Source organism: Apus apus, chromosome 2 (genome assembly GCF_020740795.1).
Source record: "Apus apus isolate bApuApu2 chromosome 2, bApuApu2.pri.cur, whole genome shotgun sequence".
Classification (NCBI taxonomy): domain Eukaryota; kingdom Metazoa; phylum Chordata; class Aves; order Apodiformes; family Apodidae; genus Apus; species Apus apus.
Genome location: NC_067283.1, coordinates 25,749,196 through 25,768,456, shown reverse-complemented (window position 1 = coordinate 25,768,456; position 19,261 = coordinate 25,749,196). Strand labels below are relative to the sequence as shown.

At 41.5% G+C, this 19,261-nt stretch overlaps 1 protein-coding gene across 7 annotated transcripts in view; it reads right to left on the bottom strand.

The window, feature by feature from the left end:
• DYNC1I1 (dynein cytoplasmic 1 intermediate chain 1) overlaps positions 1-19,261 on the bottom strand; it is a 189,215-nt gene that overhangs the window by 71,053 nt on the left and 98,901 nt on the right. For all 7 annotated transcript variants that reach the window (XM_051610895.1, XM_051610898.1, XM_051610900.1 and 4 more), the window contains 4 exons: positions 18,573-18,662; positions 9,993-10,155; positions 8,908-9,007; positions 3,878-4,003 (listed from right to left, as the gene is read on the bottom strand). In XM_051610895.1, coding sequence (XP_051466855.1) covers positions 3,878-4,003; positions 8,908-9,007; positions 9,993-10,155; positions 18,573-18,662 — 479 coding nt within the window. The remainder of the gene's footprint in view (positions 1-3,877; positions 4,004-8,907; positions 9,008-9,992; positions 10,156-18,572; positions 18,663-19,261) is intronic.

The following is a 19,261-nucleotide window of genomic DNA, read 5'->3' as shown; positions in this document are numbered from 1 at the left end:
CCTAAACACAGATCAACAGTAGCTGAGAGAAGCAGTGTGAATCACTGCTTGAAATTCTCCCACCAAAACAAAGGCAAGTCAATTTGATTTCCATGTCTTTGCTGGAATTCATTCCCTCTCTGGATACTGCCAAACCAACCTAACCAGGGATGACTCATCTTCAGAGCCTCATAAAGTACTTCTGAAAGGCTTGGGTTTTACCTTTGGAATGCTCTGGATTACACCAAGGGTTTGTAATGCTTTAGCGTGGGGAAGAGGACATCCCTGACTCTTCCCAGCAAGGACATTCCCAGTCTGCACACTGCAGCATTAACTACATGCTCAATTTATTCCTGACTACCTAAGGAAAGTATAGAACATTCATTCCTTTGGCAAATGATATCATCCTTCCACTTTGATTTTGCTTCTGAGACAATATTTTCTTGCTCACATAGAAAAACAAATTAACAAATTGCTTGATCCCTCACTCTCCCTTGTTTTCCCATTTCTTACCCTGTGGTAAAGAGATGTATGATGAGCTATACAGGAAAAAATCTGTGGGAGTCCCAGCTAAAATACTGTCAGCACATAACTGAGTAAAGCACAAATCTAAAAAACCAAAGAAGGGCAAAAATAAAAGAAGCAGAAGAAAATAAATATTCCACAGGAGGAGACAGTAGAAGCCAGTGGGACTGTTTTGTTTAGAAAGGCTTTGATAGATCACATGGCAGTTCACGTGAGTTAACAATAAGTCCACTTGGCTTACAGTAATTTTTCCCCTAATGCATTTTAACAAAAATTGAAACCAATATTTGTAGCATAACACATTGAAGAGCTATGAAATTTACCACCACCTGCACTGTATTAATGAGCCAACAATCTAATATGACTTTTAATTGGGCAAGAATTTCATAGCGATAAGATCACTAGGGACAACAGCCAAGATAAACATTTACAGAATATATCATCCCTCATGTGTATGGACTGAAATAATTTTTTTTTCCTGATTTGCTTTAGGAAAAAGCATCACTACTGGCAGATTTTTGCATCATTGTCTGCCATGGCTGATGGACAACTTCAGTTGAAGCCCCTTGGTTCTGGCATCTTTCTGAAAGGCACTGGGGAGGCCTGTTCTGATTATGACAATTCCAATGATCCTGTGTAAGATTAGAAAAAGTCATAGAAGGAAGTAAAAAAAAAATTAAGAAAACCCTTGGTCATCATCTCACTTAAATCTGTATAGTATAATAGGAAAGCAAAAAACATTACAGTTCCTAGCTTCAAGAATTTACCAAATGTGCACAAGAAGTACCTAAAGTTCTACCTGCTGAAGTTCAGCCAGGTCTTTAGCTGTCCAGAGGTATTTCACCTATTATTTCTATGGATATTATCAGAACTCCTGATGTGGAATTTCTTAGAAGTTCCTCAGAAATGGCTTAATAAACCTATGTATTGACTTGGCTTCTCTGAAGTGGCTTGCATGAGTTCTTCGACAATTACATGTGACATGAGTTTCTATTTGATTGTATCTCACTCTGTGAGCCCAAAAATTGAAACGCAAAAGGATGATTATTCAGCACCGTAGAGTATTTATTAAGACCAAGGTTTTATATAAAGTCTTCAGAAAAGAAAAAAAAATAGAGATATATTGGGAAAATACACGCAAAGTTCTGTGTTTGTCATATCTGGGCAACCTAGCTGTAATGAGGTGCCTGTTCATCTCTAGCTGCTGAGATGGACTGTTCCAAGGTCATGCACTGCAGAAGGAAAAAGCCTGTCTCACAGAAGACCTAGAGAAATTACTAAATCAGGACTGAGTGAGGAAGTGTTTCTCTTGCAAAATGGTAATATAAGTGTTAGGGGTTGGCTAATAATACAGTTGGTTTCCACTAACTAACAGAATAACATGGTGATCTACAGAACTTATTTTCCATCTGAGTCAGTTTAAACAAAACCTGTGTTCAAGAGACCAAGTCTCATGATTTTTGCTTCTTCATTTAATCTCACATGAGTATCTCCATCCAATCTGAGATGCAAAAGATATTCCACATGTCAGAAGCCCTATAATGGTTGCTCAAATATGGGTCCAACTCATAACGTACTTATAATGCAAACTATCTGTGGACAGTACGGCCAAAAAAAAAGTATTTCTCATGGACAGAAGAACTGATTTCATCTAACTGAAAGACGATGGATCAAGGATGCACGTGAAAGCACAGTGCCATATGTCTCTTTCAGTTCACAGGTTTTAAAGTTCCAGTTCTAAAAAGAGGGACATGCAACTTAATGGAACAATTAGACAGAAGCTCAGCCAGGGCAAACCTCTGGCCACCACTTGGTTCTGTGTGTTTTTCTAATGAAGAATATAGCCTGTGTCAATGCTTTCAATTTAGTGAGTCATACCTGCCCTGTTTAAGTGTACCTACTTTTAAAACTAGATAGACTTTTCAATTAATGGAGCACATTGTTATAGCTGTAGTCAATCTCCCCCTTGTTCACTCAGAAGGGCTACTTTGAATCTGGTTATTATCTTGCAAAATCAATCTAGTTTAGGGATTATTCTTCCTGAAAATGCAATGGGCAATCTCTTCTCTTGAATATTTTGTTTAAAACATTGAGCTGCATGTACATCCTAGAAGAATATGAACATGGGACCTGAGCTAAGATTTTAAGCAGTCTGAAGGAACACGTCAATCTGCTGAATAAGATATCCAGAAAAATATAAGTTCTCATTACAAAGGTAATGCACACATACATACACACATATACATGTATATATAAAAATCTGCATGGCATATTTGCTGTGCAGGCCTTCCTTTTTAAGTTGTTTTTCAGTATAGCAAATTAGAAAAACATGGCCAGAATTAAAGGTTACTTAATCGGGTTGAAGCAGCAACTTCAATTCCACCAACTCCCTCCCACTATGTTACATCTGATAATGTACCCAAGTCCAAACATAAACTTAGTTCAAAAAGATGTTTGGTCCTTGAATGTAAAATGACACTTAGCTTACACAATTAGCCAGGTAATACATATCCTTCTAAGAGAAGCCATTTTTACCGCAGAATAATCTGCACTTTACTAATCTCTGATTGTTAAGTTTTGCTTGCTGAAACTTTTCCATATGGTTTTTTGAATACCAACTGTCCTGTATTTAATTACCACAGAAGGATATCAGTGAAGAGTTTGGAAATTTGGCCCAAGCCCTGTTCCACAGTTTGGACAGTTTGATGTAGTTAGAGCCAATGAGCAGAACATTTCACACACAACAGCAGTAGAAAAAGAGGAGTAAATAGACCTATAGAAATAAAACACCCAACTATTTTTTAATTGTCCATAAACTTCTGAAATAGTATGGTTGTAAAGGAGTATCGAGTGAAGTGAAACACTTTGGGTTTGCTAACCTAAAGGACAATCAAACAGGAATTAGTGGAATAGTCTTTGGAGTTGAGACCTTTTCTATCAAGCTGTAAGACGCAAGACCAGAAATGCAAAGTGTACTTCCCAGTTTTAAAGGCAAAACATGGTATTGAGCAGAACCAAGGCAAGGGTAGGCAGCTTGGAGTGCAGAGGATGCAAGGAAGCTAACGTGGGTGGGGAAGCATATGTTACTGCCTGGATGAGGAAGTGGTACACCACAGTTACTTTGTAAGTGCAAGGGCTTTATAAACTAAATCTCCTAGGGACTGTTTTAAATAGACAAAGAATGACATGCAGCCCTTAGAGGCTTTCGGTATTGTTTGACAAGGCTGGCTGCCTTCTAAAAACACTGGACTGCTGCTTGTACTTTTTCCAAAAATGCCTATTTTTAACCTCTTCATACAAACAGTAGGCAGATGCACCATGTAGTAAACTCTTGTTTTGTCTAGCGTGAAATTAAGGGCTTCCTCAGTCTCACCTGACAATGGAAAACATACTCTGGTGTGGTTTTCTTGAACTTCATGTTCCATACCAAGGCTACCCCATCAGGCTCATGTGGAGCATCTTCATTATTGTTATAAGAAGCAACCATTAACTCGGGATACTGGAAAGAAAAAGGGAAAGCAAATTAAATAAGATGGATGACGAAGAACCTATGCCAAATCAGATGAAAAAGAAATAATCTCACACTAAAATTGCAATATCTGGTTTTAATTATAATACATACAAGTCCAATCATAGTATTCTGCTCCATTTTGGTTTTATATTTTACTCGTCCCTGATACCCTTAAAGCTCCTGCTCCTTGGTCTCTATCAGTTAATCTCAAATATCAGAAAAGCAATGTTATTTTCTGCAGGCAATTCTCAGAAAAGACAACTAGCAGGATATTCATAAAGGAAATGAAAAGCAAGAAAGAGGAAAAACCTGAAAGCTCAAGTAATGCTAATGTATTTGCTTAACCATTTATTCAGGGACAAACCATTGTCTTAATTTATTTTAATAATAAAAACACTACAACCATAACATTGACATGCTTTTAATCTGAAATTCAGCTTTTTCAGCATGCTTGAAAACTATTCTTTCTCATTTCATTATGCTCTCTTTCTCTTCACTTATGCATAGAATGAACTTGAAAGCTCTTCTTAATGATTCAAATAGCAAACAAAACATCTTCACAGAAGCTCAATTTTGCAAGATGCTGAGGTCATCTTGTAAAGCACAGGGTGACCTCGAATTCCAGACTCAGTAAGACTGATGCAATGAGCACTCTAAAATCAGATCCATATTTTCTTGTACACACATTACCCACTGATGTATAGAAGTATACATGCAAAACACATATATGTATTTGTTCTGTTTATGGATATATATACACACACATAATATAATGTATGAAAAAACAGATTTTCACATTCTGTTGATGACCTCATATGATTTCAAAACACCCTAAGCAACAATTTGCTCACAAAATGTCAGTTACTTTCTGCCAATACAACAGCACACAGTTCTCCCCTGTCACATGTTTGACACTAGGCACTTTTGGTAGCCTCTGTCCTTCCCTCTAAATAGTCAAAGTAAGGCATTGGACCTAGTGGCATGACCAGAGAAAAGCACATGGCTTCTCCAGACCAACAAGCCACCAGCCCAAGCTCTGCAGGACTCATGCCCTTCTTTTGTAAACTAGGAGTGCTTTCCTTCAAAATTTCTCCAGGATCTCTGCAAAACATTGTTACTTTTTGTCTTCCCCAGGTAAAACCCTGCCAGATTGTTCACTACTTTGTAGGGGAACAGTGCAGCTGGTAGATGTAAAGGAAGTGGGCCAGAGAAACTGCCAATAGTACTACTGGGAGCTGTGAATTTGGTCCACACCAGTCATTTAAAAAATAAATTAAAAAACCCACCATCCTTTATATCATTATTATTGGGGTTTGAACCCCTCTGCTCTCAAAATCCATTTAGAAGAAATGTGCACAGCTATAACTTTTGCCATCAGCAGCTGTTCTCTCCCACTTTGTGTATACTTCCATGGATAAATACATCATGGAGCTGATACTTATTCTATTCAAGCTCATCATTCCAAATGAGACTGGACCCATGTGTGGGAGAACCAGCAATGACACATGGCCACCATAGACTTCCCTAATTTGAGGCAGCTCTGACTGGCTTGTACCTATATCCTGCAGACTCTGGCTCTTGGCCCAGCTTGTAAGGTCGATTTAGCACCAATGTCACTTGTATAGCATTTAAAGCATGCAGCAGACGAACCATCCCTTCAAGAACTGAGGGAGAACTGAGTGTGGTTTAGTCCCACCACCTGAGACACCACTTCTCTGGACATAGTTGTGCCAGCCTGACCTCCACTGCTCTCACCCTCCTCTTCTCTCTCTCTCCTCCAACAGAGATTACAACCACTTCTGAACAGCAATCTTAGCTTCTCCTTTGAACCTTTTCATTCCACACTGGCACAGGTCCAAGTGAACAGTGTGCACAGTAGGCTCTTGCCAGGGCATCTCATTTTGTCTGAACAGGTTAGGTACCACTCACACCAGCAGCTGAGCCTGCAGTTGTGAAGGGGCAGACCCCTTGGCAGGCAGAAGTGACAAGTCCTTCCAGCTTCATGACTGCAGCCAGATACGGTGTGTGACCAGGTCTGAAGCACTGGTTTAGAGGCACTTTCGGGTTGGTTCATGCTCACGGAAAGTCTAGCAAGCATGTTCTTGTTGGCAGCATGTCTGGCCATAAACAAACACTGACTCAAATCTTGCTGGTCTATACATAGGTTTTGCAATCACAGTTTATGCACCTGATTGGAAATACAGTTTCAAGTTTACATAAACGCTGGGGTCATACCTAGTCGGGCAACACCATTAGGAGGCTTTTTGTCTCCTCAAAAAACAGATCTAAGTGCAGCACCCTAAATCCATGGTAGGGTTGCAGACTTGCCGCTTCATTCAATCTACTTGCATTCACAGAATTTTGGTCCTCACCAGGTACCCAGATGTCCTGCGACTGAAAACAATGTGGAAATGGTGCTGTGGGAAACAGTGTTCAAGGCTGCTGCTTGAGAGTTAAGAGAGATGCAGCAGTATCCCTGAGACTGGCTTTCTTGTTTTAGATGAGCTAAGTTACCTCCTCATGGACAGAGCAAGGTGATCCCACTCTCTATGTTGTACATTGGGCCTTTTCCTTAGATCTTTGATGAAGCATCTAAGCTGTTTTCCCTTTGCTCTGCAAAAGAATCAAGGGGCTAGTGAGTTAGTTTTAATAGTATGAATGATCCCACATGTTTGGGACCATATTTTACATCTGACTGGGAACAGAGTAACTCGTTTAATCAATGCATCAAGGTCCTTTGTTTGATTATGCTTCTCTTTGCCTCCAGGCTGTTTTGCAGCAACAGTTTTATCGCAGAAAATTGAGCAATGTGTTCTGCAGTTCCCATCATTATTCAAGTTTTCCTTTGGCATACTGGCCACTGCCATATTCACTGTGAGTGAGAAGCAGAGCTAACGATTAGGTGAAATACCTCTGGCTCCAGCTCCTTCTGCATGAGACACCTCAACTCAGGCAAGGAGGAGGCAAGTCCCTCCTTCCAGGCCAGTACGGGGCACCCCCTCTCGCCCCCCCACATGGAGAAGCCGCCACTGGGGTGCCAGGGAGCTGAGCGGGAAGAGTTAACGGAGAGGAAGGCAGGAGGGGCCACCCTGGAACAAAGAGGTGGGAAGCAGAACATGCCTGGGAGCCTCAGGGGCTGAGCAATTACATTTGGCAGTGCTCTTCTGAGGCAGCTTTTTTTCTTGCTGCCCTGGGAATACAGTAAGAGCTGCCTGTTAGGAAAATATCAGATAAGAATTCCATGTAATTTCCAGCCCCTGAACAAGTGAACAACCTAAGATAAGTGTTTCCTCAGGCTTATATTTGATTTCTGTGGAAATCCATATGTGCTTAAAGGCCACCCACGTCACACCAGTGCATACCTGTTGTTAAGCTGATATTTTCTATGAAAGCAAAGGGATAAATCCTTCATTTCACACACTGGGTGCAAGCTGGATATTACAAGAAGCCTCCCTGCAGCTTGCTGCTGAGCATCACACCTGGTTGGACAGCCAGACCCACACTGGGAAGGCTCTGTGAGAACCTCCAGCTCCTCCCTGCTGCCTGCTCCATCCTCCATCCCCACCCCAGTCAGCTGCCACCTTGCCTGAGAAGTACCCAGAGGGGTGGAAGCAACCCTGCTGCCATTTCAAGGGGAAGGAGAGGATGGATGTGAGAGTCATGGTGCTCCGCACCCACTGCCTCTCCCTAGCCTGCACATGCCATTTACTTCCTTGGCCTTAAACACATGCTGTCTCTAACATGGTGCAGAGAGAGCAGCTCTTGTGAGATTGGGCTAAGCAAGGCTTGCTCTTAGCACTGTCTGAGCTACATGTAAAGCATCTTTGCTACCCACAGAAGGCTGCATCAGGGTTCTGGACACATCAGGACATGCCTGAGGCTGGCTTTGGGGCCAACTTCTTAGGCAGACTAGCCTGCATTTCCATTTTTCAAGCCTATGTCCTTCTGAAGTAGTTTTCTTACATCTGTATCACGGACCTTGCAACAGGCTCTCCCTGGTTTCCTCTTTTCTCCCCAGGGAAACCAGCTGCTTTGCTCCAGGCTGGAACCTAGGAACAGGCTAACATGGACAAAGCAGAGAGGATGTGGGGGGCTGGAGTGAAACTGGGACCAAATTAATTTGACAGGACCTGTGGTGATATGTGTGTGCTAATCCCAGCTCTCTAATGGAGTAGCTAATTAACCTGGTTTCTGTGCTTTGCTGATGTGGCTGTATTGGTTTTGGGAAGCTTAAGCAGCAATATCGTCAGTTTTATTTTGTAATATGACAATACTTTGCTGTGCACAGAAACTGGACAAGTTCCCAGCACGCTGCTTTAGCATGCCCCCTGGCCAGCTGCAGCCTCCTCTTCTGTGGCTTAGAGAGAAGACCCAGCATTTTTCAAAAGACTTCTTCTCAGTCTTTTCAACTTGTTCAGATACTTTCACACCTTAGGTTCTAGTATATTATAAAAATCAATTTCACTCCTCACTATTATTTTTTTAAATGTTATATTTTATTATGCATAACTGTTTATTGAAGAAATTGCTACATATTTAGTCAATTATTTTAAATTGGTTTAATATTAAACCACTTGTCCCAAAAAAATTTCTGTGTGCTGAAGGAGTGGAGCAGGGGGCAAAAGTAAAGATTCATCTTAGGTTTGTTAAACTGCAGCCTTACTGCAACATCCTGGTTTTGAAGACCAAGTAACATAGAAAAAAAAAAGACAGGTTCATTATTGCCCACTACTCTTGTTTATGGAGAAACATACATTCACTCATTCTGCTGTTAGCTAAGAAATGACATCATGCTCTGCAGAACAAAATCCAAAATTGCTGTAATTTGGCTGTAATTTTTAGGGAGAAGTTGGAAGGTATATAGAAAGGTATCTCCCAGCTTTACATCTTACCTGAAGAGACCAATCCATACAGGTGACAACACGATGCTTTGACCAGTGCTCATCATAAAATTGACGGTTAAAGGAAAGGTTGGCTCCTGCTTGAACATCTCTGTGTGAATTCAAACAAAGTGACACTTTTGAAGTACCAGGGTTCAAATGCTGTGAAAAGCAATGCAGAAGTTTCTGACTGCCTCTCAAATCTTTGCCCAAGACAGGGAAGTCTGCCACCTTGTTTTAATTGCTCTCATTGTCCTGCCGAGAGTAACAAATCTGCACCAAGGAACAAATTTTACACTTTTCACAAAACCACATTTCTTAATTTCCCACTGCCTTCCTGACTCTTTTCTAGCTCACTCTTCTGGGTCACATTCTAACACCTTTGTCTCTCAGGACTGAACCTGGGCCTGGCATTCCGCTCCCCCTTTTCTGAGTCTTCACCTCCAAGCTATAAGCAAATCTCTCTTATTTTTGACTCCTGAAATCTTAAAGATAGAACACTTCTTCTCAGCAATGGAGATGGTGGATGCCTTCTGGCACCATCAGGATGGGCTGAAGCTCAGTCCTCGTCCAACACTACCACACTGATGCATTTTGCCAGTCCACAGGGGCGATGCTCCAAAGTAACCTCCAGCAAGTAACTTCAGTGTGACACAGCTACTGATTTGCCATGAGGCTTCAACAGATACTCAGCTGCTGAAACTTAAATTTCCTCTCCTGCTCTCAGGTTTTGTTGCTTCTACTCCTCTATCAATTGCTGAATACAAAACCTGTCATGCACATCTGCATATACATGTGTGTACACACATGTATCTATTTCAATTGGCTCTTCAGAATTTGAAATTTCATCCCAAAATTGAAAAAAAAATTAAATCACCTGAATCATACATCAAAGAAAAAAAGCCAGTGCAATAAAGCATGAAGCTGTTTTACAAAATAATTTTGGCTAACGAAGTGACCCAGGCCTTCACAGAGAGATTTTAACCTTTTCTTAACTATAAATATGTTTAATCTAGTTTAAAAATTTAGGCTTTCTGGCTTTGAAATTCTTTTTATAAAGTTTTTTTGACAACAGCAAAAAAACCTCCCAGACTGACCCATCTTTTTCTTCTACATCTCTGCCACTGTAGTCAAAGAAGATGTCTGAATCTTCAGCCAAAGCTCGCTCAATTACACGTATTGTCCGGTCAAAAAATATCAGGAATTCTTCTGAATGGAGAACTTGCTGTTTTTCTTCTTCTGTCAGTTCCCTAGGAGGAGCTTGGAAAATGAAAAGATGTACTTAAGAGTATGACATTTCACCCCTTTCCCAATGAATCAACATCTTCAGCAGGTTTCTTTTGACATGAAAGCTTGCTGTAGCAATGTCAGGACAAAAATCAAAGCTTTACTCTTAAAATAATGACTAAGAATTTTTTAGTATAACTAAACATACTCCTGTATATTCCCAGAATGTAGCATTTACACAGAAGAGATCCTATATCTCATATATTTATTATTCTGAAATGGAAAATACTTAAACCTCCCAAATTAAATAAACGCTGTGTTCCTATTTCAGGAAATGGCTCTGACTGACGTTTAGGCAATACCCAGCTTGAAAAAGCAGAACACTTATGTAACAGGGGACCTGTCAGAGGAGCCAAAGATAAAATAATCTTCTTACCATATACTACAGTTCTTTGTGTTGAAAGGGCTCACATAATCTCTCCCTTCTCTTCTTCCCATTTCTCCTTGGTGTCACTGATAAATTCTGTCTCTGCTTTAGAGCTTTTGCAAAGCAATGAAGTAAATAACCAAAGATATTCTCTGAGGCAGCAAAATCAAAAGCAGCCGACCAAACACCAGTTTCTTTAAGACAGTTTTATTCCTTGCAGAGGAGACCTCTGGTTCTCAGTGCCACTGCGCCATGGCCAAAGCTGCCCTGGCAGGGGGCAGGAGCTGCCTCGGGCTCTGGGCTGGGAAGCTCGTAACTCCTGGCACCGACCAGGAGTGCCTGGCCCCTGCAAGCTGAAGTGGCTTCTTTACTTGCACGCAGAGATGCTAAACCTTTGCCTCCAAACCAGTGTTTCAAGTATGGCCCTTCATTTGAAAAATACTATCTTTGCAGGATGCACCAATGCTACATCTCCATCAGTTTAATGACTTGTTGGTAAATTCCAACTCACGTGAGCATCCAAGGGAAAGAAAATTGGGATACTGCTGCTAGTATAGTGCAAAATTCTGTTCTCAGTTACATTAGCAAGGTCATTGATATTGTGGCAATGTTGTATATCAATTATGCCTCTGCCCACAAATCCTTTTAAATAATCATTTTAGTTATATTTCAGAACTACTTGTGTTTCAAAAAATGTTGTTAGTATCTTCAGTTACACCAAATTAACCTTGCAACTAGCTTAAATTCCTGGCATGAAATGCTCCATTGACATCACAGGCATTATGCTAACTGAAAATTTTGTTCCAAACTTACAGTTAGATACACACACAACATACCATAAAAAGGTTTATTGCAAAATTACAGAGCCTTGGTCTCAGAGTTTAACTGTCAATCAAAGGTCTCCTGCATTTGGCTTTACACTACGGATTTGAGGTGTTTACTTGTGAGAATGACTTTGCAGTCTCCTTAGGCCATATTAGGTTCAAACACCAGCGGCTAAAAAAGATAGTTTCAGCAGGGTGCCTCAGAGAACACCCAGTATACATCAACATTTAACTCCAAGCCCTGTCATACCTATCTTAGTATTTAATTAAACAAGTGACACAGTTTGAAGTTGCAGTTCTAAATTATCTGCTAGTTGCTGTGCCACGCCACGGAGCTACTAAAAAGTTAGAAACTTTAGCCTTTGATGATCTCCTATGGCCTTGGCCTTATGCCTCCTACCACTAGGCTAGCTGTCCCTGTGGAGCTCCATGCATCCAGAGAATATCTACATCCCCCCGCACCATTCCCCTGAGTAGCAGAGCGACAGTTACCAAGACAGGAGCATAATTTGCCTCTAAGTGCTTTAGACAGAAGCAATGCATGTGAAAAAAAGAGAATGACTAGCAAAAAGTACAGGTTGACCTATTGCAGCATCCACTACTGAATAGTAATTGGCACTAAGGGAACTGATCTGGCAAGGAAGCCTGTAATGAGGCAATATCCCACTGTCACCACTAAAGCATCGCTTTCCGAGAATCAAAGACAACAAGCATGACAAAGCAGCAAAAAAAACATAAAAGGGGAGAAAATAACTGCAAAGGCAACTAGAAAACTCATTTCAAACTCCTCCAAATGGTAAGAACTATTTGCTAAATCAAATCCTCTCTACAGCTTGGAAATATAAATTTATTACTTGGCCATTTGCCAACTATAGCTGGCAAAGAAAATACAACCAAAAATCAATAGAAAGGGAAAAGGCAAAAAAAATAAACAGCTTGGGAGCTGTGGAGTGTTCACAAGCAATGGAGACACACATGATTGCAGTTCTACTTCAGCAAAATCTCCCTTGCAGTTAGCAATGATCTGTGGGAGGCCAGCAGTCTATTAAACCCTCTTCGGCATCAGAAACACCTTGGCTAAAGTTTTTAGGGCATAAATCAGCTTACCTCATTCATCTGACTGACACACCAGATGCCCCCTGGTGATATTGAGCTTCATATTTTAACCTTATTTTCTTCTTTCATTCGGCTGCCTCTGAAGTTTTATTTGAGGCAATATCTTCTTACAAGAATGTTAACATCATTATTTTTTCCAGTGTAAAACATTGCTGTAACTACTGCAAATACATGAAGTATAAGCAAAAAAAACCCAAAACAGACAGGCTTGTGCTTTCAAACATGAAGATTTTCAAACCATTTATCTTTCAGAGCCACTTCCATTTTCCCCTTGTTCCTTCTCCCTGTCTGTCCATTACCTTGAATAAAATAAAAAGAATCGATGTAATTTTCTGCAATTTTTCTTCCTGCCTGGGAGCTTACAGTTACTTTGATCTCAGCTTTCAAGAGACACAGACTCTCTTCAAGGAAAGCTATGAGAAATGCAAGTAGCTGATCAAAGTATTTTTTGTTTTGTTTTGTCACAGAGACCTATGAGATGTGACAATATCTTCAGAAATTCCCTGTAAGTATAAAGCATTTGCCTTCAAGGATCTGCTCTCCCTGGTGTAAAAATCAAACAAACCACATCTATCCTTCTCTCTCTAACAAAGCCTAGTGCAATGCTTAGCTCACCAGTGCTAGAAGTTATGTGCTTATTGCCTGGGGTGCAATGAAAGCTCCTGCAAAGGAAAACCCATACCTTGCTGTTTCTATACCACAGCTTCATAACGAACTATCGTGCCTGTGCTCTGCTTCCCATCCATGGCTCAGCACAGCTGACGGCAGGAGGACCCATGGTGCAGCAACCACACCCTGCCTAACACGGCCATTGGGCATCCCATCTCTCACAGACCCACTGAAATGTCAATGGGATCCCACACCCACAAGCACAGGGCTGTGCGGGTGCCTCTGAGGTTACAAGGTCACAACACGTATCAAAGAAGCCCTGTACTCCTGTTAATGTATAATACTGCATAAAATAAATTGGAATGTACATTTAAAGTAAAACATGGTGAAGTTATACATGCACAGAGGACACCGCCATGGAAGAAAATGTGAGGTATATCCATAATAAAAGACACTGTACTCTTGTGCATGAGCAAAAAGGTTTAGAATAGGTAACAAAAATTGAATGGGACATGAAAACAACAGAATTATCCAATACTTATGTCTGAAAAATAATAACTTTTCTCTTTATTTCACATGTGATTTAACATGACTCTCAGAAATACCATTATTTCACATGAGGTCTTCAGTAGCTAAAATAAAAAATGCTGCAGACTTGTTCTTATCTGGCAGAAACAAGTTTGTAGTAAATATGAGTTGTGATAGCAGTGCAGGATCAAATTCACAAATATTTAAATATCGGGATTTGACTCAAGGGAGCCCCAAAAGATATTTTGAGAAACCCCAACAAAGAACAAGAAAAAAAAAAAAAAGAAAACAGAAAAGAAACTCAAATGTAAATAAGTACCATAGAATATTTAAAAAAATTCTCCTGGAGCCTAAGCAATTGTAAAAATCTAACAAAAGAAATTAAATCAATTAAAGTAAAAAAAAACACACAACAAACAAACAAAAAAACCAACCCTGAAAGTAAGTGAAAGAAAGAATGGGTGAACTTATAAAAACAGTAAAGCAGGAAGCAGCCTTGTTATGAGCCCAGAGATATAACAAGAGACAGAAGGAGATTAGTAAAACCCTTTTAAGAGCTGTATTATTTCTTTTAGCGTGTATTTAAATCCACATAAACTTTAGATGTGCTGACGACCGAGGATGGTAGAAAGGTACAGTGTGAGAACTGCAAAGTGTTAAGGGGCTCTCAACAGCTTTTAGTCCTTGCCTGCCGATAGCCTGTGATCCTCTTGTTTTCCTTGTGCTTCTCACTTCCATGTCAGGCTTGATATGTGCCATATTCTGGTTTCATATGGGCCAAATCCTGGTTCTGCTGGGTTTAAAACCCAAATCCCTGCATGACGCCATGGCTGAATGTGTGAAGGGAGATTTCAAGGTGCATGTAGGGATATCTCATTTCTGGAGTAGCAGGGTCCAGAGACTTAAAATTTGAAACTGTGCCAGGCAGGGCTGTTCCCATCAATCGTGCTTCTCCAGGGGACATGCCGAGCACCATCCCTGAGCACCCCTGGGCTGGGGTGTCCCAGATGGGTGGGCACAGCCAAACTGACTGTGGTGTTGGCAGCAATGAAATCCTGGCGTTACAGGCTATTGAAAACCCCAGTGAGTTCACATGGGCAAAGCTGGCACCCTGTCCTGCTTCTCTGATATTCAAGCCTGAGCTGGCGAGAGCTAAACAGTCTCCCCCACCACAGCCTGCTATGTGGACACCAAGCCCCATGCAGAGGGGCCAGGGGCAGAGGGGGGCAGAGAAGGTCTTTGAAGCTGCAGATCTCAGCCTCCCCCACCACAGCCCTTCATGCAGGTTTCTGTGGATATATCCATGGCTTCAGATAAATGCAGATTGAGGCCCACTTTCAAGACTCAGCCCGTCCCACTGTTCATGTGGTTTCTACTGACACAAAAAGGTTCCTTAAGTGGAGCTCCAGAGCTCTCTGGCGGTGGAAAGCCCCAGCCTCCTTGACGCTGCATTTTGGGACCAGTCTCTTGTTTATGTGGTCAGGAGAGGCTGGGAACCGGCAGAGCCCAGCACACTTCAACAGCAGGTACCCCACACTCAGCTCTTCCAAGGATGGTGGGGAGACTATGCACCTGAGACGTGGGTGGCAACAGACAGCCCAGTGGAAGAAACACAAGCGGGTCCCAAGGCTTCATTTGCTTCAAAATGTCAACAAGCCAGGTTTTTCCTTCCAACTCCAGAAAGACTTGGGAGGACTTGAGATGCTCCACTGCCCTTAGCACCTTCATGACACTGAGGTGCTCCAAGAAGTGCTGTGCCAGGCAGGCTGCCTTACTGCAGGTGCAGTGTGTGCCTGCTGGATAATCCCACCAAACCCCACAGAGCAGCTCTGGAGTGTGCGGGAGAAGGCAAGGAAATGAAGCATGCAATAAATGTCTGTAGAATTAAATTGGACTACCTATAAACCACGGAGAAAAAAAGTATCACATTTCCACTTAAAATACCATTATAAAAATAGAACTCTCCTGTCCTGTTGGCTTGGGGAAAGGGAGTCTGAGCAACTGGATCCAATCTTTTTCATCCTGACCTATTTTTAAATTATATTAATGAAAAAATTGTCTGCCTTTCTCTCCCCACACTTTTCTAGACCATGGTATTTTTTTTCCTTATGCTCCTATAACTCAAAAAAGGCCATGCTGATTTTTTTTAATCTGTTAAAAAATGTGCTCCCTGAGCTGAAACCAAATTTCAGCCCAGAGCAAATTTTTACGGCTGGGTTATAAATCCCTGAAAAACAGGATTCATAATGGAAGTGCTGACACAGCCTTAACTACTATATAGCAGTGTGAATGGCGCCACTATAATATCTATTAGAGATTCTTTAAAAAGTTTGCAAAATATTGTCTTGCCTTGCAGAGAAAAAGAAGCCAGAGTACTTAATGCCAACATAAACATGCTTTTAACCCATTATGTGCTAATTTGCAGAAAAGCTATTAATTCTAAGTAGGCACACGGAGCGCAGCACCGACAGGAAATGTTCTTCTAAACTCCTTTTTGACTTGTAACATGGTTTTAATCACTTCCATGAAACACAAACGATGGCTTCAAACCCTGAATGCTGCTCAGAACATGAGAAGGGTGATTACAACAGCGAGGAAAATAGGATTTTCTTGGCGAATGTGCTAAAGCCAACAGGGAGAATGACACTAAACACTAAAAACAGGACTCATTCCCTGTCAGTTTAGGGACAACTGCTTCATTTGATATGCAGCACTTAATGCTGCACACCACTGTTTTATCCATCACAGCATGTACTGCAGGTCAAATTAACATTCTATCAGGCAACGAGCATGTTTTCTTCCTCCTTGAACCCAGTCAAGCGTTAGCACCTCACAAAGCCGGTTCTGCTAAAACAAGCTGTGCCTTGCTTATACAGCCTGTAGTTTGTGTGTGAGACTAGTGCTAAACTAGCCCAGTTGATCTACCACTCCTGGGGGGTCTGCTAGGCAGAGAAAGGGAGCACTGCCTTCAGACTGAAAAAAAAACAATAAAGAAATAAAAGATGGTGGTGGTGGTGGTGCTTGGTCAGCAAAGTACATAAAAGGCTAACTTGAAAGCCCACAAAAATGTGAAATAAATCAGTTCAAGGAATGTATTTAGATTTTGTTCTTCTCTTCATGCAGGAGTTTGTGCTTTCTCCCCAGATGTAAGTGCTAGTGTTACTTTTACATGGAAATAAATGTGGGTGAAATCAGCTGTAAGCTGAATACTAGAGAGCCAGTCAGCAACTCAGGACAGTGTGTAAGCACAGTGATACCTGGTTTTATGGCTTCCTGTTGTCATCAGTAGACTAGATACTGTGTTACGTCCAGTGACTGCTAGATCCCACATGTGAGCTGACCCCACAGTCTGGGGAGGAAAGACAATTTTCAGCAAAAAAAAAGTTTTCTATTCTGCCATGCTTCTTGCTTATGTCATCAGTTATGCCTTTGCAGACTCTTGCGTGACTCCTGTTGCTGCTGTCACCACTGCTCCTGCAGCTCCCCTCTGCCCACAGCAGCAGTGACTGAGGGTGGTGGAAGAAGCAGAAAGATGAGGAGTGGGAGGAGTGAGCTCCCCCCTCCGTGTTTCTGCAAGGACCTAATGAGCAACGGACACTGCAGGATTTATGGCATGGGTGATTTCTATGATGCTCTTAATTGGGAAGAAAGAACAATTTATAATCAAAACAGCAAGACTGGCACTGCAACGCACTTCAGTGTGTGGGGATAGAGAATGTAGGCAAAATACACCAGATGCAGGTTTTTGGACATTGATGGAAATTATGCCAGGCTTCCCTGGATGAGAAAGGAGCATCCACTGTTGTATTCACAGTTAACAGTTTTATGGGCTTCTCTGTAAAACGACTCCATATTTTTCCCATATTGAGATTACCTTGCAAAAAAACAAGCCAAGGTCACAGAATCATCCTGACACTGATCACTGTAGCATGAAGCAGCTTAGGCCCTACCTAAGGAAGTAAGTTACCTTTCAAGGGGGTAAAAAGAGGTGTGAGCAGTCCTGGCAACACAGAGCTAAGGAATTCTGGAGAAGAAACTCATTTCCTCTCACACTGGAGCTGCTGACATTTCAGCTCTTTTAGCCCACTCCACACACGTGTGAGCCCTGACTGCTCAAAGTGACACACCAGAATAGGCAATACTCTATTCAATTCCCAGATCTGGAAGACCAAATTTCACATCCCTCTTCTAATTACAAAAGCGAGAGTGGGCCCAAGAGAAGCTAACAGGAGACACCCAGCATATCTACTGTCTTGAGTGCTGACATGTGCCACTTCAACACGTGTCTTTTGTTTCCACCAGAAAGAAGTACTAAACTGAATTTTTGTCTCTTGTAACCCTGGAGAGTGTCTCAATCCAGAGAAACTAATAGAAGGGCTGGACCTGCCTGGCTGCAGCTTTGACCCTGAGTTCCTTGGTGGCAGCTTCTACACAAAAATTTTGATTTTGACAGTCAACATTTCCTGTGAAATGGTTTTATGCTGGCAGATTCCTGACCACCACTAGGTTTAATTTTGCCTCTCTCAGGCAGGCAGAGAGTTATGGGCTCCAAGTACCTCAAGACCAACCAACTTTATGAAGCCGCTGGAATGCCTGGCATTTGCACTTTAAATCTTTCATGTAAGCAGGCTATTTGAGCCAGAGGACAAGTAAGCACCAGTCCTGGAATCCAAGAATCTCTACTTTGTTCCCAAATTATGAGGACATGTTGCTTCTTCTAAACAGCAGAATTATTGTGCCTTTCACAAGCGTCTCAGACCTACCAGCTGGGTGGCTGGGATACAATTTTCTGCTTTTATGCCACTTATGTGGTTCTGAATCAATAAAACTGGTGACTGTTTCGATTTCACAGTGTTCTCAATAATGGGAACTACCTATGAGAGTAACTACTTGCAGGATTCAGTCCTTTAAAGCTGAAACAAGATCCTTTTCATTTTTTAAAGTACCTTCTTTCACTTCCTGCTTCTGGTCTTGATTTTCCTTCTCCAAGTCATCCTGTGCTTTTGGTTCCACCATCTCTTCATCATCTTCATCCTCTAAAAATAAAAGTAAGAAAAAGATTTGTGAGATTCACCTCTTTAAGGGAGAGGGAAATAGTGCTTCTTTACTGTTATAAACTCAGAGTAAACACAGGTAAAGCAAAGTGGACAATATATGGAAACATTACATTGATACACAAAGTGACACTCTCAGAATTTTTCCCCCAGACTGCAAGATAATCTGCTAACACAGGGCACCTGCCACTTGTGCTCCCTGTGGCAACTTCCCCTCTTAGATGTCAGCTGAGTATCTCCTTGACCTCAGAGATGACTTACAGGATGGCATAAGAACAGATGCAAACATGTTTCAGCCCAGCAGCAATTCCACATTTGGGACACCTGCTATCCAGACACCTCATTTCCAATTCAATTCTCAGCAGATTAATTTGTCTTTTGACCTACAGGAAAGGGTTAAATAGAAACCTGACCTTAGGTCAGATGCCACTAGCAAGCAAACAAGCATGGTACAGTTCTGAAAAGTCATCACCATCAACTAGGGGAACACAGCAACTGAAAATGGCATTTGGAGCTTAAGATCCATTCTTGCATTAATATGAATTTAATGAACACTAAAATTTGACACATGTCAGTTACTA